Source organism: Macrosteles quadrilineatus, unplaced genomic scaffold (assembly GCF_028750875.1).
Source record: "Macrosteles quadrilineatus isolate MER2022 unplaced genomic scaffold, UCM_ALF_1.0 Scaffold_1__1_contigs__length_201487025, whole genome shotgun sequence".
Classification (NCBI taxonomy): Eukaryota; Metazoa; Arthropoda; class Insecta; order Hemiptera; family Cicadellidae; genus Macrosteles; species Macrosteles quadrilineatus.
Genome location: NW_026542594.1, coordinates 71,784,894 through 71,811,948, shown reverse-complemented (window position 1 = coordinate 71,811,948; position 27,055 = coordinate 71,784,894). Strand labels below are relative to the sequence as shown.

General features: G+C 37.3%; 1 protein-coding gene across 3 annotated transcripts in view; it reads left to right on the top strand.

Moving 5' to 3' along the window:
* Positions 1-27,055, top strand: part of LOC128983568 (probable phosphorylase b kinase regulatory subunit beta) — a 231,684-nt gene that overhangs the window by 185,830 nt on the left and 18,799 nt on the right. For all 3 annotated transcript variants that reach the window (XM_054402888.1, XM_054402889.1, XM_054402887.1), the window contains 3 exons: positions 5,531-5,663; positions 18,954-19,096; positions 20,204-20,406. In XM_054402888.1, the coding sequence (XP_054258863.1) occupies positions 5,531-5,663; positions 18,954-19,096; positions 20,204-20,406 (479 nt within the window). The remainder of the gene's footprint in view (positions 1-5,530; positions 5,664-18,953; positions 19,097-20,203; positions 20,407-27,055) is intronic.

The following is a 27,055-nucleotide window of genomic DNA, read 5'->3' as shown; positions in this document are numbered from 1 at the left end:
ACATTAATCTAACTACACAGTGAGGGGATGACATGCTAGCTGACTGACACGCGACAAATCGCTCCGTAATTAGTTACAATTTGTGCGGGTAATTTGTTAATGCTATATAGTGGATTGTGCATGTATATTAAGTAACTAATGTGGACTTCGTGATAGTGTCTGATTCGCATGCTAAAATATTGTTTACCCGTACAAAATAGTTATCTGTAGCTGTAGTTACAGTTTGAGGTTAGGAGCGCCGTAACCGGTTGGTTGCAGAGCGTGGACAGTTGGTTCGACTGATAAGAAGATCAGCTGAAGGATCAACAATGCCAAACGTATCCAACAGACCTATTACTCACAACAATAGTTCTTCAAGCCAACCTGACAGTTTAACAATGGACGATAAAATAATGGATATAAAAATTAGGCAATGATGAGTGTCTGAACGAGATTACTAGTGTGAAAGACGATATTAAACAGTTCAAGAAAGATATAAGTGATTCTCTCGATATGTGTTTTGGTAAAATAAAAGACTGTGAGGACTCTATTAATAAAAATTCAAATAATATTGTATCCTGCGAAGAGCTTATTGATGCTTTAAAAAGTGAAAATATATCGCTTAATAAATCAGTTAATGATTTAAAGAAAAGAGTTATCGCCAGTGAACAATATTCTAGGAGTAATTGTATTGAAATAAGTGGTGTGCCTGAGACAAAGAATGAGAACATTATTTCCGTGGTGAAGCAGGTAGCTAACGTGCTTAACTTCAAATTAGACGCAAGCATGATCCGTTATGACGCCGTGCACAGACTGTCCAAGAATGACAAGAAGCCCGATCTCCCGTGTGGTAGCATAGTGAAGTTCTGTCGTCGCTTTGACATGGAGGAAATGCGTAAGCGGACCAGGGTGAAGAAATCTATTGCAGCGACGGAGCTCGGATATCACAGCGAGGGGACAATCTATATCAGCTTGTCGCTCGGCAGAGAGACGCGTCAGCTCTGGAGCGATGTGAGGAACTTTAAAGCGGACCATGACTTCAAGTACGCCTGGATCACAAGTGCCGGGAAGATCTTTCTGCGGAAAACAGATAAGGACAATGCCATCCACATCACGGAGAAAGCAGATCTGGAGCAACTCAAGTGAATAGGCATGTATGTTTACCCCTAATTGCACGTTTTAGCATGTTGTCGTTACTTTATTTATTTAATATTTTTACTTATTTATTTTCAACTATTATATTAATATACGGCTTCACGTATTATATATATAGATTTCATCCTACGTCTTATATTAAGTAATGACTAGTCAAATAAGTATTTATTATCAAAACGTAAGGGGTTTAAGATCTAAAGTTGCTCCGTTTAGATTAGGCATGTTTGCCAATAATTGGGATGTGGTAGCATTGACTGAAACATGGTTGAATGAGTCTGTAAAAAGCGCAGAGTTGTTTCCGCCCGGATACCAGGTATTTCGACGGGATAGATGTGAACAGCGTACAGAGTTATCTAGAGGTGGAGGGGTATTGATAGCTGTTGCTTCTAATATTAAAGTGATAAGATTGTCTGATTTGGAAAATGAGGGAGAAAATGTATCAGTATTGCTTGAATTCCGTAACAAAAAACGTTTAATTATTTCTAATGTTTATTTTCAACCAAATTCTCCTTTGCATGTTTATTTAAATTATTACGAACAATTTTACAGCTATAACTTTAGTAATGAAAATATTTTGTTGTTGGGGGATTACAATCTTCAAATTAGTGGTAATAGTTTTGATTTAGCCTTGGGAAATGATGCATGCAAACAGCTATTATTTTTTTGTAGTATTCTAAAACTCAGTCTTAAAAATGATTTTAGAAATGAAAGTGGTAAAACTTTAGATTTAGTGTTGTCAGACATAGATAGTATAGATGTGACTGTTGATAACTGTCCCCTTGTAAATATTGATAAGCACCACCCACCTTTAGTTATCAGTTTTGATTGTAAGGGTATTCATCACGATCTAGAACCTAATAAAAATGGTTATTTCTATAATTTTAAAAAGGCCAATTTTTTTAGTTTATACAATGAAATAAAAAAAATAAACTGGACTGAAATTAGACTTATTGAGGATGTTAATTTATCTGTTGATTTTTTTATACTAAATTATATAATGTATTTGATAAGTTTGTTCAAAAAGCTAAAAAATCAATTTCAAAGTATCCTGTTTGGTTTAATCACAACATAATATCCTTGATCAAAAGAAAAGAAAGGCTAAGGAGAAAGCTAAATGAGTATAACATGATTGAAACATTAAATTAATACAAACTGGTGAGAAGTACTATTAAAGTAAATATTAAATCAGCCTATAAAGAATATATTTCAAATTTAGAAAACAATGTGTTGAGCAATCCTCAGACATTTTGGAGTGTGGTAAAACGTCTTAGAGTTAATGATAACAGTCCAACTGTTATGAAATTGGACGATAGGGTTGTGGAGGGTGGGAGGGCCATAGCGGACGAGTTTGCTACTTACTTTAAGTCTGTGTACGAGCCTTGTCAGCTGGGCATCGACGACCTGTGTCGGCGTGCGCTCCGCTCACCGACCCTGCCTGGCGTCCCGTGCCTCAATGTCTCCTGTTTCTCGTATCATGATATCCTCTCTGCACTCAAAAACCTTAAACCTAAAAGATCTCTTGGTCGACGACCTGTGTCGGCGTGCGCTCCGCTCACCGACCCTGCCTGGCGTCCCGTGCCTCAATGTCTCCTGTGTCTCGTATCATTATGTCCTCTCTGCACTCAAAAACCTCATACCTAAAAGATCTCTTGGTCCAGATGGAATACCGCCATATATTCTCAAAGCCTGTGCAGATTTGTTTGTTGAACCGCTTCTAGCTATTTTTAATCTCGCGATTACCAGCAATGTTTTCCCAACGAAATGGAAGCAAGCTAAAATAATTCCCATTTTCAAAAACGGCCGAAGAGACATCATAAAGAATTATCGTCCAATATCAATTTTGCCTGCTCCTGTTAAAGTATTTGAATCAATTCTTCATCATAAAGTGTTCAGCCATGTCAGTAAATTTCTATCTTCAAAACAGCACGGATTTTTCCCCAGCAGATCCATTAATTCAAATCTGTTAAATTTTTCTGAGTTTTGTATTCTTGTTATTGGTAGTGGTAATCAAGTTGATGTTATCTACACGGACTTCGAGAAGGCCTTCGACAAAGTTGATCATTTGGCTTTGCTTTCGAGATTGAACTACTTCGATTTTTCTGAAGGACTCTTAAAATTCATCTGTTCATATCTCAGGGGTCGAAAACAATTTGTATCTTTTGAGGGACACCTATCAGAACAATTTGATGTAGACTCAGGTGTGCCTCAGGGCTCAAATTTGGGACCTTTGCTATTTATTTTGTACATTGATAGCTTAAAAGATTTGATAATAAACTGCGAGTTTCTTCTATATGCTGACGATCTCAAAATATTCACTATTGTCAACAACCAACAAGATTGTGTTATGCTACAAGATGATATCGATCGATTGTTTCTTTGGAGTCGTGACAATCTAAAATTTCATGTGGATAAATGTTCTGTTGTAACATATTCAAAGAAAACCCCTAGTAACCTCATCATGCGTAGTTATAATATTGGGGGTAGTCTTCTTTCGAGGAAAACTTCAATTAAAGACTTGGGTGTGACATTTGATTCCAGATTTACATATAATGATCATGTGATTTCCATTTGTAAGACTGCCTTCTCAATTGTTGGTCTTATCCGCAGGTTGGGCAACATTTTTACTAATCAGAGAAGTATTAAACTGTTATATTGTTCACTGGTCAGGTCAAGATTAGAATATGCCTCTGTGGTATGGTATCCTAGTGTGAACTATTTATCCGATCTCATAGAGGATGTCCAAAGAAGGTTCTTGAAATTTCTTTATTACAAAACATTTGGTTACTATACGACGCTGGTCCCATACTCAGAACTCACACTGTTTGAAATCGATCAGTTGAGTACTAGGCGTAAAGTGTCAATGATGTTGTATCTGAGGCGGTTGGTGTGTGGTGAGCTCGACGACGCAGCGCTGCTGTCCCGTGTGCGGTTCACGTTGCCCAGACACAATTCACGTTCGCGTTTGCTCTTCTCCCCCCACTTCTCTAGAACGAACGTTGGAATGTGTATGCCGCTCAACTAAATGGTTAGGCTGTTCAACACAATTAATAACGACCAAATAGACATATTTTTTAACTGTCACAGTACGTTCAGGAAATATGTTTTTAGATGTTTAATTACTCCAAATAATTATTGTTATTAAATTAATTACTCTGTTCAGACTTTGTTGTTGTATTTTATTTATTTAATTCGTTATTGTTGTTATAGATATTTAAATAATTGCCAATGTTATTTTTTAGGATATTTATTTGTACGTTATTTATTGATATTTATTCGTTTTTGTCATATATTGTATTGTTGTGAGTGATTACACTAATAATTATAATTTATTCAGCAAGATGAACTTTTACCATATTTATTATTTATAATGCATGTCAATATTTTGTTGTTCGAATATTAATGCTACAACGTAACTGGGTTTATCCGGTTTTGCAGCATTGTAATAAAAGAAATAAAATAAATAAATAAATAAATAAATAAATACAGTAGACTCCCTCTTATCCGGACTCCTCAGGACTGAGGCCAGTCTGGATAACGGTTTTTCCTGTTAAACCGACGTCCCCAAAACCATGTTAAAACAGAACGTTTACTGTGATATTAAACTTAAGTTTAGGAGAGCATTGTATTTAGACATGTGATCACTGGTCTGAAATCTTTCCCACGAGAACAGTCGTTTTAGTACCGCCCAATTCCTGCCGATCTAGTCCAGTTAAACCAATGTGCTGATAAAAATTATCCGGTTAAAGAGATGTCATTTCTGCCGAGTGTAGTCCAGTTAAACCGGTGTCCGGTTAAAAGGTGTCCGGACAAGAGGGAGTCTACTGTAGGTGTTCAGATAGATAACATATGGTTTATAAACAAATGACATACAAATTGAAAAGTAAATAAGGAGCATAATTTTGGAACATCTCAAACTATATCAGGCGAAGTGGACTGGATAGTATATTTAATAGGGTATAGTTGATAAAATTGTACAGTTCAACATAACTGTTACAGTAGCCTTGGTGCAAGTAATGAAATCGTCATCCCCCTTGTAATGAGGGACCTGGGCTTGATGCGAAATAAGAAATGTGACTGCTCTAATGCTATTTTGGCTTCTCAGGTTTATAGCAATGAAAATGCTAATTTTGGTGTTTTGGTTTAAATCTATGTTCCTAAAATGTTAGTCAAGTTAATTGTTTACTAACCTTTAGGTGTACAGTTTCTATTAAACTTGTGCTCTATTTCTCTCTAAATGTTTCTTCTACCAACCAAACCTGATAAATGAGTACAGCAGAAGATTTTGTTAGGAATCCGGCAGTAATTTACCACTGCAACCCTTGTTGTAGTATATCTCCAGTGTTGCTTAGTTATTGTCTCATAAACAATTTTCATTAAAATGTGTGATTTTGTGTAGAACTATGACTCTAAACCTCTTTACGAAGTGTTGGACGGCATCAGAAATGCTACTGGGCTACATGTAAAATGTCAGCTGTTTGGTGTCTTGTTGAAGAGAGAAGGGCCAAACTATGAATTCAAGGGATCCACAGGTAAAACTCTACTTAAGTCTGTCAAGTGCTAACATATTTATACTTTTAATAATAATCTATATATTAATAGGCAAGCATGTTTCTTTAAAACATTTTTTCTCAGCTCGTGTGCATTGCAGGGAAAATCTACGTATACTGTTGGAAAGAGATTTTCCTGTAGATGTGCAGAATCCCTTCATAAATTAAAATAGGAAAAAAATAAGCACAAAAAATGAATTTAAAATAATAATAACAAAATACATTGATCTTATGGGTTGCCATGCTGGTGACGAAATAACAACGCAATATAGGCTTAATAGAAAAACATAACAAAATGGAAGTACAGGTGTAAATAAATAAACCAAAATTTACCTACTCCAAATACTTTAAACTTTACTTTATTCTGAAATGGCAACCATACGAATGTAGGTATTTCTACTATATGAGTATAGTCAAGTATGAATGGAGATGAGTGTAGGATGAGTGGCACGATCTAACAGTCTTGCTAGTGACTAAGGCCGACAAGTTCCTTAGACACAGCTGTTAATTAATAGTACATACAGCCAATGGCAACAAAGGGACCTACAGTGTATAGTGGAATCCGAACCACATTTTTACCTTGTAATTAACGAATTGGTCTAATTATCAGGATAGTACTGCTGCGGATAGTTGTAGTACTCACTAGTGCGTACGGTAATCCACACCAGGGAGTATCACATGCACGCCAATGCATGCCTATAAATATCCACAATTCGTGACCTCCAATTAGCAGGTATATTTTATAGAGGTGACAGTAGTGTAGATTATGTGACAATAAACTATGTGGCAGGATGAATCAACCTCAAGATGGTCTCCAATTTATGGATCTCTAATTTAATTATTATTTCCACACCAATGGGCCGGGTGAATAAAAAGAAGTATGGCAAGTAAATACTTAAAAGTCAAGTAAAAACTAAAATTGAAGTGAATAAAACAAGTATTTACTTTTACTTGCAAGTAAATACTTTCAAGTTAAGTATACCCTCGGAAAACGTCTCAATTGGTGTGAATAAGCGCAAGTAAATACTTCCAGGGCAAGTAAATACTCACACAGTGGCAAGTTTGCCTGACCCCAGACTTGTCAGTCGTACTTGCATGTAAAAACGTGGCTGCATTTATGAATATGCGTGGTGCTAGAGTTTTACATACTGAATAGGTTCTAATATATTTCCTCTGTAGAAATTTAGTGAAGGAGTTAAATGGCATTTGTCATTAATGAATAAGTTAAATTAGTAGACAGTGTATCCATTGTTAATTTGTTTAGTCACACTGAAAAAGCAACAAAGAAAATTTGTTAGATGCAGAAGTTTTATTGGTAATTAGTTGAGTTTCAGTTTAATCACCTTCACATATATAGGGCATGCAGTACTGTACTGCACAGGACAAGCAAAAGTTTTCTTTGATTCTAAATATTTTAAAATTAATATAATGCAATATATTTTAAATTCAACAGATGGACTATCTAAATATTAAAATGACTAAATAGAATGATCCATAGCAATCGATATACTGTTAGTGATAGATTCACGGCTACTCCTTTGACAGCTTCAGAAGCATCACTGTTTTTAAGCTCCTAGTTTTTAAGGGAATTTTTAATTTTGTGCGGTTAAAATGTATTAAATAGTATTTTAGACTTTAAAAGACATATTTTTTTAAAGGAAGAAGACATACATTTTCTATGTAAGTCAATTTATAATCCAAGAAAACCTAAAAATCCATTGAACGTTTTATAGCATAGCATTGACATTGAACTTACCTAACTTGTGTGTTATCCTAAATGCGTTTCTGGATTGGTAAATTTTATCAAAACATTGTTTAACACATTACCGTGTGAATATACAATATCTACAAACTGTTTTATTTCATATTAAACTCAGGACTATTTTATTACGAAACCAACACAAACCAGGTACAGGAAAATTGTCTAAACCTGTAGAGATAGACAAAACCTGTTGTACAGACCAAAGAAAAACCACAGCCCAGCGATAAGATAACAACCTTGACCAGGTGTACTATATGATAACAGACTCAGACCATATTTACATAGTACATTGTATATATGTCTTATCTCACTTTTGTGTTTGGAACTGGTATCTATTTTTAAGACTTCAACTTTGCCCATTTTATTTTCCAAAACAGCAATAATGGTTGATAATAATAACAAATGTAAAAGTGGAAGGTTCGTTTGTCATGGTGCTATATATTGCACAGGGTTCTGTAAAAGTTGGGTGCACTTGCGATGTATTAACTTGACATATTCGGTAGTCAAAGATCTCAAAAAAGAAGAGTTAGAAAACTGGAAATGTCCAGCCTGTCAGCAAGAGTCCACTGAAGAAAATATAAATGATCTTGTAGAAGTTGAAAACACTGACTTAGAAGTTTCTTTGTCCATTGTTGCCGAAATTGGGCCAGCTCTTCTAAACAAAAATGAAGATTTAAAACAAGAATTATACAACACTAAAAACAGTAAATCTTCTCGTGAGTTGGAGCTTGAGGACATAATTATGAATAAAGATGAGGAAATAGAAGAACTGAAACAAAAATTTGATGATATAGAAAAACAACTGAATGAAGAAATTGTTAGTTTAAAAGATAGACTAAAAAAAGAGCAAACTCAATAAGAATACCTTATTCAACTCTGTGACAAAGAAAGGGAGGAATACAGAAAAAATGCTACATACTATCAAAATCATTGCAAGACATGCAAAATTAACAAGGATGAAGTGACCAAAATGTTGTCCTCAATTAGAAGTCTGGAAGAAGTAACGAAAGTGCTGCAGAAAGACAACACAGAGCTACAAACTAAATTAAATTCCAAAGAGCACTTTTTGTCAAAATGTCTGAAATGTTTTCCTGCCCTCACCAACAAGGTTCAGACCACACTGGTCCATACTCCAAAATCAGACACGTTCAGCAACTCTCACTCTGATTTCAGTCAAGTTGTCTACAGAAAAGGTAGTACATCGTCTGAGAGGAAAACTTCAGTGATGAGGAACACTAAAAGGCCCTCATCTGCAACCAAAAATCCCTTTGAAGCTCTCTCTCCCATAGAGGAAGATCTAGGACCTAGCATCACCACTGACACCTCCAACACTGATAATGGAGGTGAGAAAGTTCCAAATGCAAAAATGTTGCTTTGCTCTGACAGCCATGGTAAGGATCTGACATGGTATATTAACAAAAATAAACAACCATATGAACCAGTTGGCTTTGTTAAACCTGGGGGAAGAGCCGATCAGGTTTTAGACCATAAGAACATCGATGGAGAAAACTTGAGAGACAATGATTTTTTAGTAGTTCTCTGTGGCACTAATGATGTATCTTGTAACGAAGCACACTTGGCCATTGACTCCATAACTAAGACTTAAAAAAAATACCATAAACAAAAAGTTATTCTGGTTGATCTTCCTAATCGATATGACTTGGTAGAATGGTCTTGTGTGAATGTGGAAACAAGAAAAACTAATGTGATTCTTAAAGGTATTTGTGAAGAACTTGACAATGTTACTCTGGTGGAAGCCAGCAAAGCTAGTAGAGACCTCCATACAAGACATGGAATGCACTTAAACCAAAAGGGAAAAATTTGGCTAGCAGACAAGATAAGGAGAGCAGCAACCTCAAAGGCAAGACAGACTCCGTCATCGTCACCGGCAACGGAGGATATCAGCATCAGCAAGCAACCAGCACTGATAGACATCATATAAAGCCCTAAGCAGTCATCAGAAGGACCTACATTGGGAAATGCTCCACTGGTAGTGCACCATCCAACAACTTGATGCATTGTGAGGTTGATAGCTTAAGCTCTAATTTTAATTGTAGTTTAAACAGCAGACTTGTATGTAATTTAGCAGGTATCCCAAAGAAAAGTAAACCAAAACCAACTGATTCTGGTGTACGTGTGTTGCATTTAAATGCCCAGTCTATAAGAAATAAATTGAATGAATTAGCTGTTGTTTTAGATGATGCTAAATGTGATATTGTCCTCATTAACAAGCACTGGTTGCACAGATTGGAAGTCTCCTTGTATGTTCCAGTAGGTTTTAAATTGGCTGCTTCATTTTGTAGAGAGAATGCTTATGGGGGTGCCTCTATTCTTGTTAGGGATGACATTTCTTTTGAGGTGATCAATATTGCTCATTTAACGGAAGTTGGTTTCCTTGAAGCTGTTTGTATATATGTAAATATATTTAACGTGGTGTTCATATCTATTTACAGAACTCCCAACTCTAACTGCAAAACATTTCTGGATTATCTTGACAATCTTCTATACTATGTGCAAAGAAAAAAACCTAAATGCAAAATTGTACTTGGGGGAGATTTTAATATTGACATCTTAAAGAGTGTGGACCAAGACACTGTAATGTTTGTTAACCATTTTAAGTCATTTAACCTCAAATGTGTAAATAAATTTCCAACTAGAAACAAAACCGGTACGGTATTGATAATATAGTTACTGATTTAGATGATAGTCTTTATAAAACATGTATATGGAAGGACAGGATCTCAGATCACTCGATTATTTACTTTGAATTTAATGTGCCTACCTTTGTTCCCCAATCTGTATTTCATATAGGAAACTAAATTATGAGACTTTGCATGAGTTTATTGAAGCAACCTCCATTTTAAATTGGGACTTGTTGTATGGTATTGAGGATGTTAATTTCGCATTTGAATACTTTGTAACTAAACTATCAACTGTGTATAATAGCTTTGTCCAACAAAGAGTAAAAAAGTTCAACGAAGAAAACCAATTAGACATAATTCTTCTTGGTTTGACCATAGCTTAAGAAGAATGAGAAGCACAGTAATTTTGTTGCAGGATCTATTAAAGATACCAAATTATAAAAATAACATGACACTGAAGAACTACTACAAAGAAAAAAAGAAATTGTACAGGTCCAAAATCATGCACAATGAAAGCAGAATAACAAGTTCTAAGAATAAGTGTTCAGCTGCATGGCAAGTAATTAAATCAGAAGCTGGTAACTACTATCAGCGGGAAAATCCAATTCCACCTATTTCAGCTAATGAATTTAATGATTACTATATAAGTATTGGGAAAAAGGTGCTTGATAGTAATAAATTAACTAATAAAGGTAATTTGAGTTATTGCACCTTTCTAAACAATGTAGACCAGCCTCCTGATAAATTTAAGTTGCATTATGTTAGTGAGCTTGATGTGCTTAAAATAATGAGATCTCTGAAACCTTCTAAGAGTGAAGATATTTTTGGTTTTAGTAACAGAGTTATCAAACATATTGCAGCTAATATTGTATCATCTTTGACATATTTGATCAATCTTTCTTTTTATTGCTCCTTTTTTTCCTAATCGTTTAAAAATGTCCAAGAGTATACCGCTTTTCAAAAAGGGTGACAGGTCATGTATTGATAACTATAGAACAATATGTATCGTATCTGTATTTTCAAAAATAATAGAATCATGTGTTAAGACCCAACTCTTAGAATTTCTGGATCAACATAATGTTTTAAGTAGTAGCCAATTTGGTTTTCGACCTGGACGTTCCACAACTAAGGCATTAAATGAAGTTGTAACTGGTATTATTAACAGCTTTGAAAATTGTGATTATGTTAATATGACTCTTGTAGACCTCAGCAAGGCCTTTGATAGTATATCACATGAAGCCCTTCTAAACAAACTAACATTTTATGGTATAGATGATAAGCAGATGCAATTCTTAAAAACTTATCTCTGTGGTAGATTGCACAAGGTTTCATCGGCAGGCATTGAGTCCTCTTTTCAGGAGGTCCTTGCAGGGGTTCCACAGGGGTCAGTTCTGGGTCCACTTTTATTTCTTATCTATATAAACGATCTGCCTAGCAATATTCCTTGTAAAACCATTCTATATGCGGATGACACTTCTTTTGTAGTTACCGATAAAGTGTTAAAAAATGTAAAAGCACACAGTGACAGAGTAATGGAATTAGCCAGTTCTTGGTTTAATGCTAACCACCTTACACAATGCCAACAAGACTGAAACAATATGTTTTACTTTGAAAAAATTAGACTCAGAGGAAGATTGTAAGCCTGTTAGATTACTGGGGGTCACTTTAGATCAGAAGCTTACATGGGAATCTCACACCAACTCAGTAGTTTCAAAACTTTCAAGGGCCTGTATTTTGCTACGTAAGCTACAACAATGTGTTGGTAGGAATATGTTATTAAATACTTATTTTAGTGATTATCATTTCCATTTGCTGTATGCCACAATGCTCTGGGGAAATAGTAGAGGTGCTATCCATTTTTTTGCTTGGCAAAGAAAAGCAGTAAGGATTTTGGCCAATTTACCTTATCAAGATGACTGTAAGCAATGTTTTATTGATTACAATATAATGACTGTCCCTTGCATTTTCATATTTCAAAATCTTGTATATGTAAAGGAAAACCAGAGTGATTATGTATGTTTTGACAAAGTTCATAATTACAACACTAGAAGAGCACAAGATATTGTCCCACCCTCTTTTAGATTGCGGAAAACAATAATCAGCCACAAATACCTACAAATCAAGTGCTTCAATAAATTGCCACCAGAGATCAGAAACCTTGAAATCTAACCATTTAAATCAAAACTGTCAAGCTGGTTTATAAATAAAGCGTTTTATTCTCTTGATGAGGTTTTAGCATATAGATTTTAACTTAATATTATTGAGCTTTGATCCAGTGATGCTTTGGTGAATAGTTGTAATTGATTTATTGTTAATTTTCATAGTTTATACTGATTTGTTGCTAATTGTTAATTGTGATGTTTTATCTGTTAGCCTGACAAGTACATTGTACTCATCTCCTTTTATACTGCACTTTAATGTATTTCTTTGACGTTGTCTATAGCAATGTAAATTGACAAATGACAATAAATGGATTCTTATTCTTATTCTTACATTTAAAACAGATGTTTAAAGTGTGTCGTGGGTCTTTAGATAACAGTTGTGATATTGTAGTTAGTAAACAGAGAAAATACATACAATATTAAACCAAAAGAAAGAAATGAATTCAAAACGTTCGCAAACAAAGCCGTTGTCAAAAGTATATGTCAGCGGGCTAAATGCTACTTAAATGCTGTGTGCCACTCAGATGCCGACAGATGGTGGGGGTGGGAGTGGCGCAGCATGCCAGGGCACGATCCAGTTGAATATACATCAATGGTCACAACAAGAAAGACTTAACAACTGGTGTACTTGTGCACCGCTACAAGTGTTTACTAGTTTCTTGAGTTTTTAGTGTACTCGGTTGGCTCGCGAGTAAATACTTGCAAGTATACCTTGGGGTTTGCAAGTAAACGTTCACTAGTAAACTGTACACTTTATTCACATCAGTTTACTTGGGGTATAAATACTTGTTATATGAGTATTGTAAAAAATATTTGTTCTAGATGGATCTCCCATAACCATAATTGCTCAAAAGGAGGCTCAAATAGATACAGACAGCAATTATAGTGCTATAGATTCAGAAACTAATCAAAACAAATGTTCTGAATGTGAGATTATTTTCAAAAGTCATACAAGATTCCTCAATCACTTGAACAAAGGTCATTCTAAAAAATGTAATGATTCATTGATAACTCTTAATCCACCCAAACACACCAAATGCAGACCTCCTGATTATCTTTCAAAATATTTGAAGAGTAAATCCAATACAAACCTCTGAGGATCAATTTATTTATTTTTTTTATTTATTTATTTATTTCCAAAAAAATACAAATTTACAAAACACATACAATTCCAAGCCACAAAAGCCAATATGGCTTGTCTGCAGCAATTATTATAATTTTGTTATTTCACAGTGCTTATTTACAATCAGTCTTTGTTACACAATCAGTCTTTTGTTTCCCTTGTTTTTCTGTAAGAATTCAATAATATACCAAACCAATCATAGAATTTAAAGTAGTCAGATTTTAACAATTATTAATAAACAATGAATTAAGTAACAGTAATAAACAAATTTAAAGCTATTAAAAAAGTAACAATAATAAACATTTGAAACATTGAACAGTGAATAATCTATTAAAAAAGTAACAATAATAAACATTTGGAACAGTGAACAACAATGATGAAATATGAAACACAGTTATCTTTAACTCAGATCTAGATATAAATTCTTTAACTTCTTCTTTAAAACTCCACAGTAACATATATTCCTCAGCTGTACTGGTAAACTGTTTAACAAGAATGGAACTAAATATTCCCTTGTTCTTTTAGAATATTTATTTGTTGTTCTAGGCACAATAAAGAACATTTGCCTTGAGTTGTAACTATGAACATTAAGGTTTTTGAACTCATCTGAAAAATAATAATCTGTTGTAATTAAAAACTTAAACAGCCCATCAACTGGCAAAACGTTGACCAATTGATAACCTAGCATGGGATTTTCAACCAGATCAGCAGAATCAAGCTTAGTCATTGTTTTGATTATCCTGCTTTGCACGGTTTTTAGTTGCATTATGGCTGTGTTTGATGCTGCTCCCCATGACCTTACACCATATCTAAGCAATGATTCACACAGACTTGAGTAAATCAATTTCATTGTTTTTAGTGGCAGGTATTGTCTTATATGGTAAAACTTAAATAAGCATAATCTTAATTTATCAGTTAGTTGTTTCAAGTGCAAGTCCCATTTCATGTTATGATCAATTATGACTCCCAGATATTTATAACTTAAAACATACTCCAAATTCATACACTGACACATATTTTCATAGCTCTTCCGATGCAGACAATCGTGTGAATGAAATTTTACTGCTAGCTCTGTGCATTGGTACGAAGGTGAATGAATATGCATAATCTTTGATTTACTGCCATTTATAATCAATCCATTGTCATGGCACCACATTGTCAGCTTCAAAAAATCTGCTTCAATCTTAGTTTTTGCCACGTTTATATTTTTATCGGATATGGCAAGGGCTGTATCATCTGCGTACATAAAGGTTCTACAGAATTGTATAGCATCTGGCATCTCATTTACATAAATTAGGTACATCAAAGGCCCTAATATACTTCCTTGCGGTACACCGTATTCTAGTTCTTTTTCTTCACTAAATTTATCGTTTAATCTTACTTTAATTTTTCTGTTTTTCAAATAGTTTATAAACCAGTCTTTACATGGACCTCTAATTCCTGCTTTTTCTAAAGCCACTGCAATTTTTTTATGTTCTAGGGTATCAAAAGCTTTACTAAAATCAATAAAAATCACCAATACTTGCTTTCCCTGGCCCAATTGACTGTTTACATAGTCTGAAAATTCTAACAACAGCTCATTTGTCCCTCGTTTTCTTTGATATGCATATTGACTTTCATGTATCACTCCATTATCTTCTAGATGTTTTATTAGTTTATTTGCAACATACCTTTCTAATATCTTACCAAGGGAGGGGAGGATCGATATAGGACGATAATTTGAATAGTCATCATGTCTCTTTGATTTATAGATTGGTCTTATAACTGCAATCTTAAGCATGTCTGGAAAGTTTGAATTTCTAATGGAAGTATTTATCAATAAAACAATAGAATCAATTAAAACATCCAAATTATTTTGTATGTCAATCATTCTAATATTATCGTGGCCGGGTCCTTTTTTTCTCATTCTCTGCAGTAAACTCACAACTTCATTTCTCTTAATTTTAGGTATATACAATGATGCTATGCACTCATTTTGTCCTAAGGTATCTAGTGTTTTATGCTGACAGTTATGTATTATTGAATATATGCCTCTAGTAAATTTATCTGCAAATGCATTACATATTTCAAGTTCTGTTTTATGCTTTCCTAGATATTTAACTATACTTTCATCAATATTATCCACTTTGCCCCTACCTAAAATTGAGTTTATCTGACTCCAGGTTTCCTTAATATTATTTTGATTATTGTAAAATAAACTGTAGAAGTGTCTTTGTTTTGCTTTTTTGATTTCTTTGTCCACCTTATTCCTTGCTACCCTATATTTTTCTTTATAATTATTATTGTTTGGATGTGTTTTGTACAATTTAAATAATTTATCACGCTCTTTAATCTGTTTTACTATTTTAAAAGACATCCATGGTTTTTTAGGAGATTTAACTGGTTTTGATACAATAATTTTACTAATGTCATAGGCTTCATTAAAGTTTACATTTATTTTATTATAGATCTCTGATGCATCCCTTAAACATTTTATAGACAGCCAGTCCTTCTGCCCCAATACCCGTCCCAATATAGCCACATTTATCTTTGAATTTATCTGTTTTGTCTTATCAGTTGGGCAGGAGTTGTCAGGCTGGACATTGATAACACAGGTGTAGTGATCTGCTATCTTAGTCTGAACTACATCTGAGTTGACCTTCGCTCTTTTAACTCTTATGAATGCATGGTCTAAACATGTTTGTGTTAGTTTTCCTCCTCTTACTTCCTCCCTTGTATAACAATTTATGTAAGAATCTAAGCCGTGCCCTGCCATCATAATTTTGTAATCTTGAACATTTTTCTTATGTAAATCTCTTAAATCTAAATTCATATCTCCTATTACTATTATGTTTCCTTTTATACTCTGTAATATTTTATCTAATTCTGTAATAAATCCTGTTTCATCACAAATTGGCTGTCTATATGTAGCTAAAATGCTAGTTTCAAAACTTTTCATTTTAATATCAATGAGCATGCTTTCAAAATTCGTACTGTTGGTTGATACCCCATGCACCAAAATATCTTTTCTGGCAAAGATTAAAATACCTCCACCCCTCTTTTCTTCCCTTAGATTAAAATACTTATTGTAATTTTCTATACTAAACAGATTTAACATATCAGATAACTCATCCTTAATATTAACTTCAGTGAGAACAATTACATCAATCAAATTTAAACAAGTGCCAAAACAAGCAACAAATTGATCCCAATTCTTTCTAATAGATCTAATATTTAAGTGTAGAATTGTCATCCCAAGGTTATATTTTTGTAATTTAGCTGATTTTTCAAACTGGGTAGAATTCAAGTGAATATATGATTTATTCTCCTCAGTAAAAACAATATCCTGATCCATATTTAATCTCATTTTTAATACTATTTATTTTAGTTCTATTTTAACCCTGGAATGAAAACTCTCACTTAATCTTAGCTAAGTCGGACATCTCATTAATTACTATCACATCACTCTCCTTTGTTTTACGAAGCCTAACCGCACCATACTTAAACCAGATGAACTCGTATCCTAGATCCTTTCCTTTTTTCTTCGCTTCTTTTAATAGGTTTCTATAGTAAACAGTAAGGTTTTCACTTACAAAGATCTGGCCGCCTGGTAGTCCTGTCACCTGGTTGTTTGTTACAACCTTCCGCCTAGCTGCCAGCAACGCATCCCTCTTCTTCCTCCCGGCAAACTGGACGATGATGGTCGCAGGCCTGTTGTCCCTCCGAGTTGATGGTAGACGGTGTGCAGCCTCGATGTCATCCTCTGTGATGTCTACTCCCATTTTCTCAGCAAGTTTCACAACTATTTCTTCCACATTTTCCTTCTTGTTTTCAGTTACTTCATTGATTTCTAGATTTTTGTTTCTGCCGTATTGCTCTAATTGGCTTAGACGCATACTCAAATCTTGAATCTCTTCATCCTTCCGCTGAATGACCAACTGTAGTTGCTCCACCTTTTCCTCCAGCTTCGGTAGAAGTTCCAGCTTGTGGATAATATCCTCATACTGTTCACTTATGAAGTGCTGACTTTTAATAACTTCCTTGCTGTCTTCTTTAATTTTATCTAAATCCTCCTTTAGTGTTGGAAGAATTTGTAGCTGCTTGGACACATCTTTCATAAATTTTTTAAATACCTCTGTAATATTTTCATCATTATCTTCAGAAACATCTTTTTTAAAATCACATTTTTTCCCTGACTTGCATTTTAGACATTTCCATTCCTGCTTATGAATAAGTGTCATTTTTCTAAATATTGATTGAGTTATTCCCGCACATGAATAATGATAATTAGATTTACAGTTAAGTACTGAACAAGTAATTAAATCCTTCACATCCAAAATATTATCAGTGCACTGACCACAATCCATCTTGATATAACCTCAAAACTAGTAGTAGCTAATAACAAGGAAAACACAACCTTCCTCTAGCACTGACTGAGACTGACTGAATTACCATCTACATGGATGCCTCGTTGGGAAAAGATCGTTACTCTTAAAAGTTTGCAATATAATTTGCCAAATGGATCCATTGGAGACTAATTTGTACAATTACTAGCAGAAGAAATATTGTTGCTGGCAACTGGAAAAGAAACCTCTGAAAGAGTAATATGTTCAGTTCAACAGCCAAAACCACCATATTACTCTTAAAAACAGGAGTTTTTGCGTATTTTGCTTTTCCCAAGTTTCTGGTGTCAGACAACGCATCCTCCTTTCAGTCAAAAGACTTTTCTGACATGTGCCTAGAATTTGGAATCAAACACATCACAACAACCCTTTGCTACCCAAACCCTAGCCACGCCGAACATGTCAACAAGAACATAAAGATAGTCATTAGAATATATCATGCACAAAACCAAGTACAGTGGGCTTTACTACTGGGTGGCTGTCCGCTACTGTATTTGTCTTGTTGTTACAGTTTAACAGCACCTCAAGTCACTGTACTACACAGCTGGTTGTCTTCACTACTGGGTGGCTGTCCGCTACTGTAGTAGTCTGTATTCGTCTTGTTGTTACAGTTGAAGAGCACCTCAAGTCGCTGTACTACACAGCTGGTTGTCTTTACTACTGGGTGGCTGTCCGCTACTGTATTTGTCTTGTTGTTACAGTTGAAGAGCACCTCAAGTCGCTGTACTACACAGCTGGTTGTCTTCACTACTGGGTGGCTGTCCACTACTGTAGTAGTCTGTATTTGTCTTGTTGTTACAGTTGAAGAGCACCTCAAGTCACTGTACTACACAACTGGTTGTCTTCACTACTGGATGGCTGTCCGCTACTGTAGTAGTCTGTATTCGTCTTGTTGTTACAGTTGAAGAGCACCTCAAGTCGCTGTACTACACAGCTGGTTGTCTTCACTACTGGGTGGCTGTCCACTACTGTAGTAGTCTGTATTTGTCTTGTTGTTACAGTTGAAGAGCACCTCAAGTCGCTGTACTACACAGCTGGTTGTCTTCACTACTGGGTGGCTGTCCACTACTGTAGTAGTCTGTATTTGTCTTGTTGTTACAGTTGAAGAGCACCTCAAGTCGCTGTACTACACAGCTGGTTGTCTTCACTACTGGGTGGCTGTCCACTACTGTAGTAGTCTGTATTTGTCTTGTTGTTACAGTTGAAGAGCACCTCAAGTCCCTGTACTACACAGCTGGATGTCTTCACTACTGGGTGGCTGTCCGCTACTGTAGCAGTCTGTTACATCATACAGTAGACAGCATCAGTCCTTTCATTACCACTGTACTAGTCAACGGCAAAGAGGTAATTATACCTGTTGCAGACAACACATTCTATACCCTGATTTAAAATTTTGGTGTCCATAGGCCCAATAATATCTTTGCCTCCTAAGTTAGTTCGGTTAAAGTTACTTTCCTAATAATCGTTATTAAACAACTTTTTTCAGGCGTAATTTCAATGCAACAGTTTTATTAGCCTACTTCAAGTTTTTTGAACGATTTACTTGTTGCTGGCCTTAACAAAATGCCATATTTAACAATGATTAAATAAAATTAAAATTATGTTTAAAATAGTATGGAGGAGGAGATAGAGTAGTTAATGCGTGATTGAACTTCAAAAAAACAAATACAGAAACTTTCACATTTATAATATTAGTATGATGATAATGTTCGTTTTGCGAAGTAAGGGCATTGGTTAGGGTAGTAACAGCGTCTTGACAATAACATTGTTTGTAATGCACATACGCCCCTAATTACTACTCCGGATGCTAGCGCCCTTCCCCTTGACCTTGCACCCATTGACCTGGGCCTATCGGGTAATCCTGTCCTGCTCGCTAATAAATATTGTAAACCATACAACATTTTAAAAAAAAGCTCTACAAAAATCTGTTATGCGGCTGTCCCGAAGTCCCATCAAAATTTGGCGCTCTAGGCCAGTGCCTATTCAGCCTATTGGTTAATCTGGCCCTGAACACATTATAGACCAAATTAATCTTCCTATTGTTGGACTCAGTTAATTCATGTTTCTTTATAGGAGACGGACACATCTAACACTATTTAATTTATCATTCCTGAGTCCCTGTACTTAATGGAGGGCTGCTGCCTGTTGAGTTATTGCAGAATTTTTTTATTGTTAAGTATAAATACTTGTAGGATGGAGAAAACTTTTAATAAGAAATTCTCTAAAATCAGTTTACCCTTGGCATAATTTACGTAGGCTAACAAGAAACAAAAAAAATGGAATTTTGTTTACAACTTTTATTTCGTACCTATGAAATTTTAAACATTCCTAAACATCTTCCATGATTGTATAGACATCATTATTGTCACCTACCATAGCGACCAATTGTGAACACCCGCGATCATAGTTCTGCCAGTATAAGCTACACTACTCTGATTGGTGTATTTGCAGCTGACTGTTGGTGTGATCGGAAGAGAGGAGACAGTGTTTGACAAGCCTCCAACTCCAGCTGAGATCCGCTCAGTGATCTACTCCACCATCCAGCCTTACGATGTGATCCAAGCAGTGCTGCAGCAAGAGGTGGTGTTATACTGTGGCAGACTCATCGCTACTAACCCTGATATGTTCAAGGGAATTCTGAAAATAAGAGTTGGGTTAGTACTTAAATCAACAATCAATTTTACAGCTTATAAAGTTTGGACATAATATGCTGCAGCCTCTCCTGCAACGGCCAGTTCATTCAGGAGATGGGCGGGGTTATATCGAACATTTAATGGGAGGCAGATATTGTTTCACTTTTGACTCTAGCCAGTTGAGCAACAATTATCTAAGAAGATTCTTTTTAAGGGTGCCTTTCCATTCATAATTAATTAGTAACATATAACCTCAAAATATACATAGTTAAATTCAATCAAAATCGGCCTCATTCAGATACTACTCGCTTGGACTAAATTTGGACATGACGAAACGCTTAGATAAAGATGTTGTTAAGGCAAGGAAAAGACATAAATCCATAAAGGCCTAAAATTTCCTTCTTTTTCATTTTTAATGATAAAAAAAACAAGCATACCCACTTTCCTATGTTAACCTTATAGGGAAAAAATAAAATATGATAGCTCGCATATTTCTGAACACATCTTATCTTATCTAACAGGGGCAGGTCGAGACCTTAAAGCACTTCATCCAAAATCGAATTATTGCGCACCCCAGACAAATGCTTTCTTGTTGACCTACAAGTTAAGGCGCCCAATGAATGCCTGTAGCTTCCCAATTAGTTCATCCTCAGGAAGGTATCTACCTCTAGCCATATTTCCAAGAGTTATCAATCTAGCGTCAGAGAGCTCGTTACAATCAAAGAGTAAGTGATCAGCTGTCTCTTCTGACCTATCACAGTACCTACAGATCGGTTCACCATCATATAAGCCCATCCGTTGTAAATGTTTCCTGAATCTTCCATGACCAGTTATCAGTTCAACAGTTAATTTAATTCTTTGTCTGTCTAGTCTCAAGAGGTCAGAGGCGACCTTTTTAGAAGGCCTAAACAGAGTAAGCTTGCTGACCCTAAGAAGGGGAACATCGACCCAGCGTTTGCGATGCTTTTCCTTGGCCCATGACGCAATCGAAGAACATGCACTGTTTCGTGAGATGCCACAGAAGGGTTGTGGGCCTATCAATGATGTCGCAGAGGCAGTATTTGCCAATCTGTCTGCAGCTTCATTACCTTTAATGCCTGAGTGTCCTGGCACCCAGCAAAGCGTAAGGTCATTTCTCCTACCCAACTCAGACACAGAAGCAAGACAGTCCCACACGAGCCTGGAGTTGAATTCGTAAGAGTTTAATGCTTTTAAGGTCGCTTGACTATCAGTATAGATATTGATTGTTTTGTCTCTGATATCTTTGTTAAGATGTTCTCAAGCACAAACCAGAATGGCAGTGACCTCTGCTTGAAAAACAGTTGGGTACACCTCCATTGGAAGACAAATTCCAGTGCCCCCATTTTTGATCTTAGAACCATCAGTATAGCATTCTAAATCACCTGTGGGTATGGGTCCTTTTCCGCCAGACCAATCCTTCCTATCTGGTATTAGTACTTTGAAAGGCTTTCCAAAGGAGTATTTTTTGGACATGTGATCTGAAGGCAAGTCCAATTCATCATTATGTACCACCTGAACAATTTTGGAGTGCCCTTTATTGTTTCCTGAGGTTATCCATAAGTTTTCGCATCTAAGGCGTTGGGCTGTTTTACTTGCTGCCACCTTGATGTAAATGTCAATAGGTAGCATATCAAGCAGACAGTCTAGAGCCGCTCCAGGACAGCTGCTTACTGCCCCAGTTATCATTATAAGAGCAAGCCTCTGAACTCCTGCTAAAGCTTTGACAGCAATAGTAGATTCCATCTTTGGCCACCACACAAGCAAACCATAAGTAAGGGCGGGTCGAACTACAGATACATACAGCCAGTGCAAAAGTTTAGGCTGTAACCCCTATGTGCCACTTACCATCCGCCTGCATGCCATAAGGGACCATTTGCCACGCTAAGTGACTTTTTGAAGATGTGGTCCCCAGTGAAGTGATCTGTCCAAAATTACACCAAGATACTTCACCTGATTCTGCAGCTCTATTACAGTGCCCTGCAGTCTTAGTGGGCCGATCCCATCCAGTTTCCTCCTTCTTGTGAAGGGTACCATTACAACTTTCCTGGGATTTATTGAGAGCCCAACTTCCTGACACCAACGGTCCACTACCCTTAAAGCTCTATTCATAAGGTTATGGTATAAGTTATGGTTCCGTGGAACTTTCCAACCACAAGGATTGCAACATCATCAGCGTAACCTAAGGCGAAAACCCCACTTTCATTGAGGGTCCTTATTGAGGGTCATCTGCTACCAAATTCCAAAGGAGGGGAGAGAGTACCCCCCCCCCCCCTGAGGGCATCCTCGAGTAGTTCTTGCCTCGATCCTGTCATTATGGAGTGAGAGCCTAACCTTCCTACTGTGAAGCAAGGATTCAATCCATCTACATATTATACCATGAAAACCTCTTGCTCTCACCGCATTAAGAATCGCTGGAGTACCAGTATTATCAAAAGCACCTTGAATATCGAGAAAGGCACCCAGGGCCACTTCACTGCTCTCTAGAGCTTTCTCAATCTTGCTTACAAGTTGGTGCGACGCAGTCTCGCATGATCTTCCTGAGACATACGCATGCTGATTATTATGAATAGGATGTGTCCTGAGAGCTGTATCCATCATATATCTTGAAACCAACTTTTCTAGGATCTTAAGGAAGAAAGAAGATAGAGAAATGGGTCTAAATGACTTAGGATCAGTGTAACTATCCCTCCCTGGTTTAGGAATAAATGCGATACGCGAATTACACCACCCTAAGGAAATGTGTCCTAAGGCTAAGCTGGCTCTGAAAAGTTTACAGAGTGGGTGTATAATTGTGTCAAGACCCTCCTGCAAACAAACAGGTCTTACCTCATCAGGACCCGGCGATTTGAAGGGTTGTAATAAGCCAACAGCCCATCTTACCTTGCTGAAGGTGACTATGCGGCAAGCAATGCTCCACATAGAATGAGTGGCACGATGGCCCAGATTAGGCCGCTCTGGACTCACCTCCTCCTGCTACACTTCAGAAACAATACAACCAGGGAAATGAGTTTTTACCATTACCTTTAGTATTTCGGTAGGTTCAAAAGCCATTACACCATCCGGTCCCTCAACGGCACCAAGAGTAACATGCCTGTCTCTAACAAGTACTTTATGTATTCTAGAAGTATCCTTGATACTTTCTAAATTTCCACAAAAATGTTTCCATGAAAGCCTTTTAGCCTTTCGTACTGCATGGTTATATTCTGTGAGAACAGTATGGTATATATCCCAATTATTAATTTTCTTAGCTCGCCTAAAGTGGGCCCTTACTCTCTTCCTAAGAGAGGTAAGTTCGGGACCCCACCAGCTGGCCCTATTGCTCTTGCCCTTACGCAAAGGACAATTATCCTCAAAGGATGTAACTAAACACCTAGTTAGACGATCTGCCGCCTCGTCAAGCGCATCAATTGTGTTTATAGGAGATGTGTTCAGATTTGAGGCAATCTTGCCCCTAAGATAAGCTCTGAAGGATGCCCAGTCGGTTTTAACTGGGCTCCTGAATAAGCGAACCTCGCCGCAGAAATTCCCCAACCTGAAGACAATGTGCCTATGATCAGACAGGGATGGCTCAAGGGACACTGACCAGTCAATAATCCTGTCAGCCATACCCGCTGAACACAGGGTAAGATCAATTACTGATTGGCCTATCCTGCTTAAAAAAGTTGGTTCTGAGCCTACGTTTGCAACAAGTAGGCCGCAAGAAGCTAGGTACTCTAGAAGTGACCTACCTCGGTTGTTAGTGTCCCTGCATCCCCAGGCTGTATTATGGGCATTGGAGTCGCAGCCTATCACAAGTTCGGATCCAGACTCATGTGCGAGGTCGACCAATCTTCTGACCTCGGCCGATGGGAACAATCCATCGTCGCCCTGTGGCATGTAAACAGAGGCCAGCAGCAGTTTTATGTTAGATTTAGTACATACAGTCTTAATTACTGTTACGTCCCTCGAACAAAGCTCTAGAACTGGATTACATTTTAGCCCCTCTTTAACCCAAATGCAAGTTCTAGGGTGTGGTACAGATGCAGAGATGATGGTTCCCATCCCCGCAATTCTAAAATTATTGACCCAGGGTTCCTGAATCAAGGCAAAATCTAAGGACTGCTTAACCGTGCTCAGACAGAACACAGCCGTGGCAGCCTTACTGTGTTGTAGGTTCACTTGAAGGTCCTGAGTCATCAGAGGGAGCACCAGAGATAACTCTGAGCTGTAGTTTCCCCAGACCCAGATAGATGATCCAGCCACGATCTTTCAGAACCTGCGCATTCATTTCATCAATAGCAAGAACAAGAATCTGATGATCATCCTTCCTCTTCCCACCAATGACGTGCCAGTCCTTTGTCGTGACACCAGGATTTAGCCGCTCAATCTGAACAAACACTTTAGAGGCTTCGACCTTGGCCAAGCGCCTGTCAGTGCGAAGGAGCACTTTAGTCGTGCGCAACAGATCCTTGTAGTCTGCTACAATGACCTCCATACTCCCCTCACTTCCCAGCGCTAGCTTCGGTGCCACCCTCTTTAGCCAGTCAGTTGTTTCAGAATTACCACAAGTTACGACAAGAGCACCCTTCTCATGGTAAATTTTTTCAAACTGATGCGGAATATTGGCACCATCATCACCAAACACCAACTCCATCAGTTTGTCCTGCAACAAGTCACATTCCTCAACAGAGAATCTCGCATCGGGATAGGCCGCTGGAGCTACTGCTAACTTGTGACCCACAAGCTGGTCTCTGTAGCTGACCTTTCCTGCAACGAATCCATCTGCTGATTGATTAGAGTTTTTATTTCTCTTAGGAGGAGGATTTTGAGAAGACCCATGGTTACTATCGGGTCCGGTTCTACGCATCGGTGATACGCCTGAACCTTCCCCAGGAGAACTCAAGGACTCTCGCTTCCTCTTTCTCCACTGTCTGTTAGGGATCCACGTGCCCTCAGCCTTTTTCTTTTCTCTAACAGACATATTATGCTCAGTTCTGGTCTTAACTGTAAAAGCGATCTCAGAGTCGGACGATGCATCCGCCAGAGACGGAGAGTTGCAGCGTTGCTGGTGTTTAGTGGCTTGTTCAGGTCCGCATCTAGCCTGTGACAAAGCTCAAGAACATCAGTTGATGAATTGGGTGGAGTTCTAGCAAGTAGGGAACTTCTCGAGAAGATCTCTGGCGTGTCCAAGATCTCCCCAGGTTCCGTCTCCATTGCGGTGTTCTGCACAGTAACATCATTGTTAAAGGAAAGCTGATTATTGCCCTCCCCAGAATCCATGGGCTTGCCCTCCAAAAAGGAGGAGTGGGATTCCCCGCTTGAGCAGGTACCCATCTGGGGTAATGATTCCGTTTGTTTACTTTCAGCCATTACTAAAACAAGAAAAGCAAAAAGTTAGCAGTTTAGCAGCCGAACCGTGACCCACTCACTACGCCTGCTAATGTCCAAGACTGGACCCTTTCGGGGTAGGACCCCTCATCGTCTCCAGCTCAGTCCTGTCACAGCTGCACACATACCTGTAACAGTTGGCGGTAACATTAGCTATCTGGGCCTTGGCCGGATTGGTGATTGGTGATCCGCCCAAGGCCAGTACTAGAGCAGCCGCTCCCTACCCTAGGGCTGTCTAGTCACGACACAGCCAGCGCTAGATCCGCTGCCTTCAGCGAGTGCAGAGGCACCCCTTGCAGGCTGTGCATAGCACAGTACGACTTTGCTGAACCAAGTCGACTCACAGCGGTCTTGGAGGAGGAGCTGTCATAGACAGCTCCACCTCCCTGAGGAGCTTATGCTTGCCTCTCACCTCCTACACATCTTATTAAAACTTGGTATATCCCTTCTTTTAGTTGAGTACTATATGATTATGGCCTAAAATATCCTTCAGATCAACGCTAGAAAGGTTACAGTATGAATGGCTACTAAAATAGAAACATATTTTTTATCTAGTTTTTTTTTTTTGATCAAGTATTGGTTTTCAAAAGATTTTGATGACAATAAATATTTATGCACAAAGTAGTAATGGCAACTCTTTAAAATTTAATATTTTGTCTAATCACAAACACTTTTTTGAAATGTTATCAACAAGTTGGAAAAACTATTTTTCCCCCTAAAGAATGGGAGTAAGCAGGCTTTGTGCAACAGAAATGTAAAACTAGAGATTTTAGGTTTGGTCCAGAGTGCTTTGGTTTTATCATCAGCTTGCTGTATTTGGTCTGCTGTGGCCTGTCGTCTTAGTGTATTCAGTTTCAGGTCGTAATCTTTTTTCTTGTTTGACATTGTAATTTTGTCCTTTTCTGTTCCACTCAGTAGGTATTTGTTCAGAGCCTGTAGAAATTCTTGCTTTAGTACCTCAGCTTCATGGTTTGCTATAGGACGTTTTCTGGGTTTTTTCCTTGACTTTACCATTGGGCAGGTTTGGTTAATAGCTCCTGCAATAATCTTGCTGAAGTTACGATAGGCGTCCTCTGGTTGATGTTCATTGAAGACACTTTCCCAGGTTTCTTGGGCAAGAATAGATTTAAGTTCATGACATTCCTTTGGTTGAATTTCCTAGAATAGAAGGTTTGATTCTGAGATGGGGCAGAGGTATTTATTTTGCAGAGCTGTGCTGTGTGGTCTGAGAGTCCGGCATTGAGAACATCAACCTGAATATCATCATTGCCTGGGTTTGTCC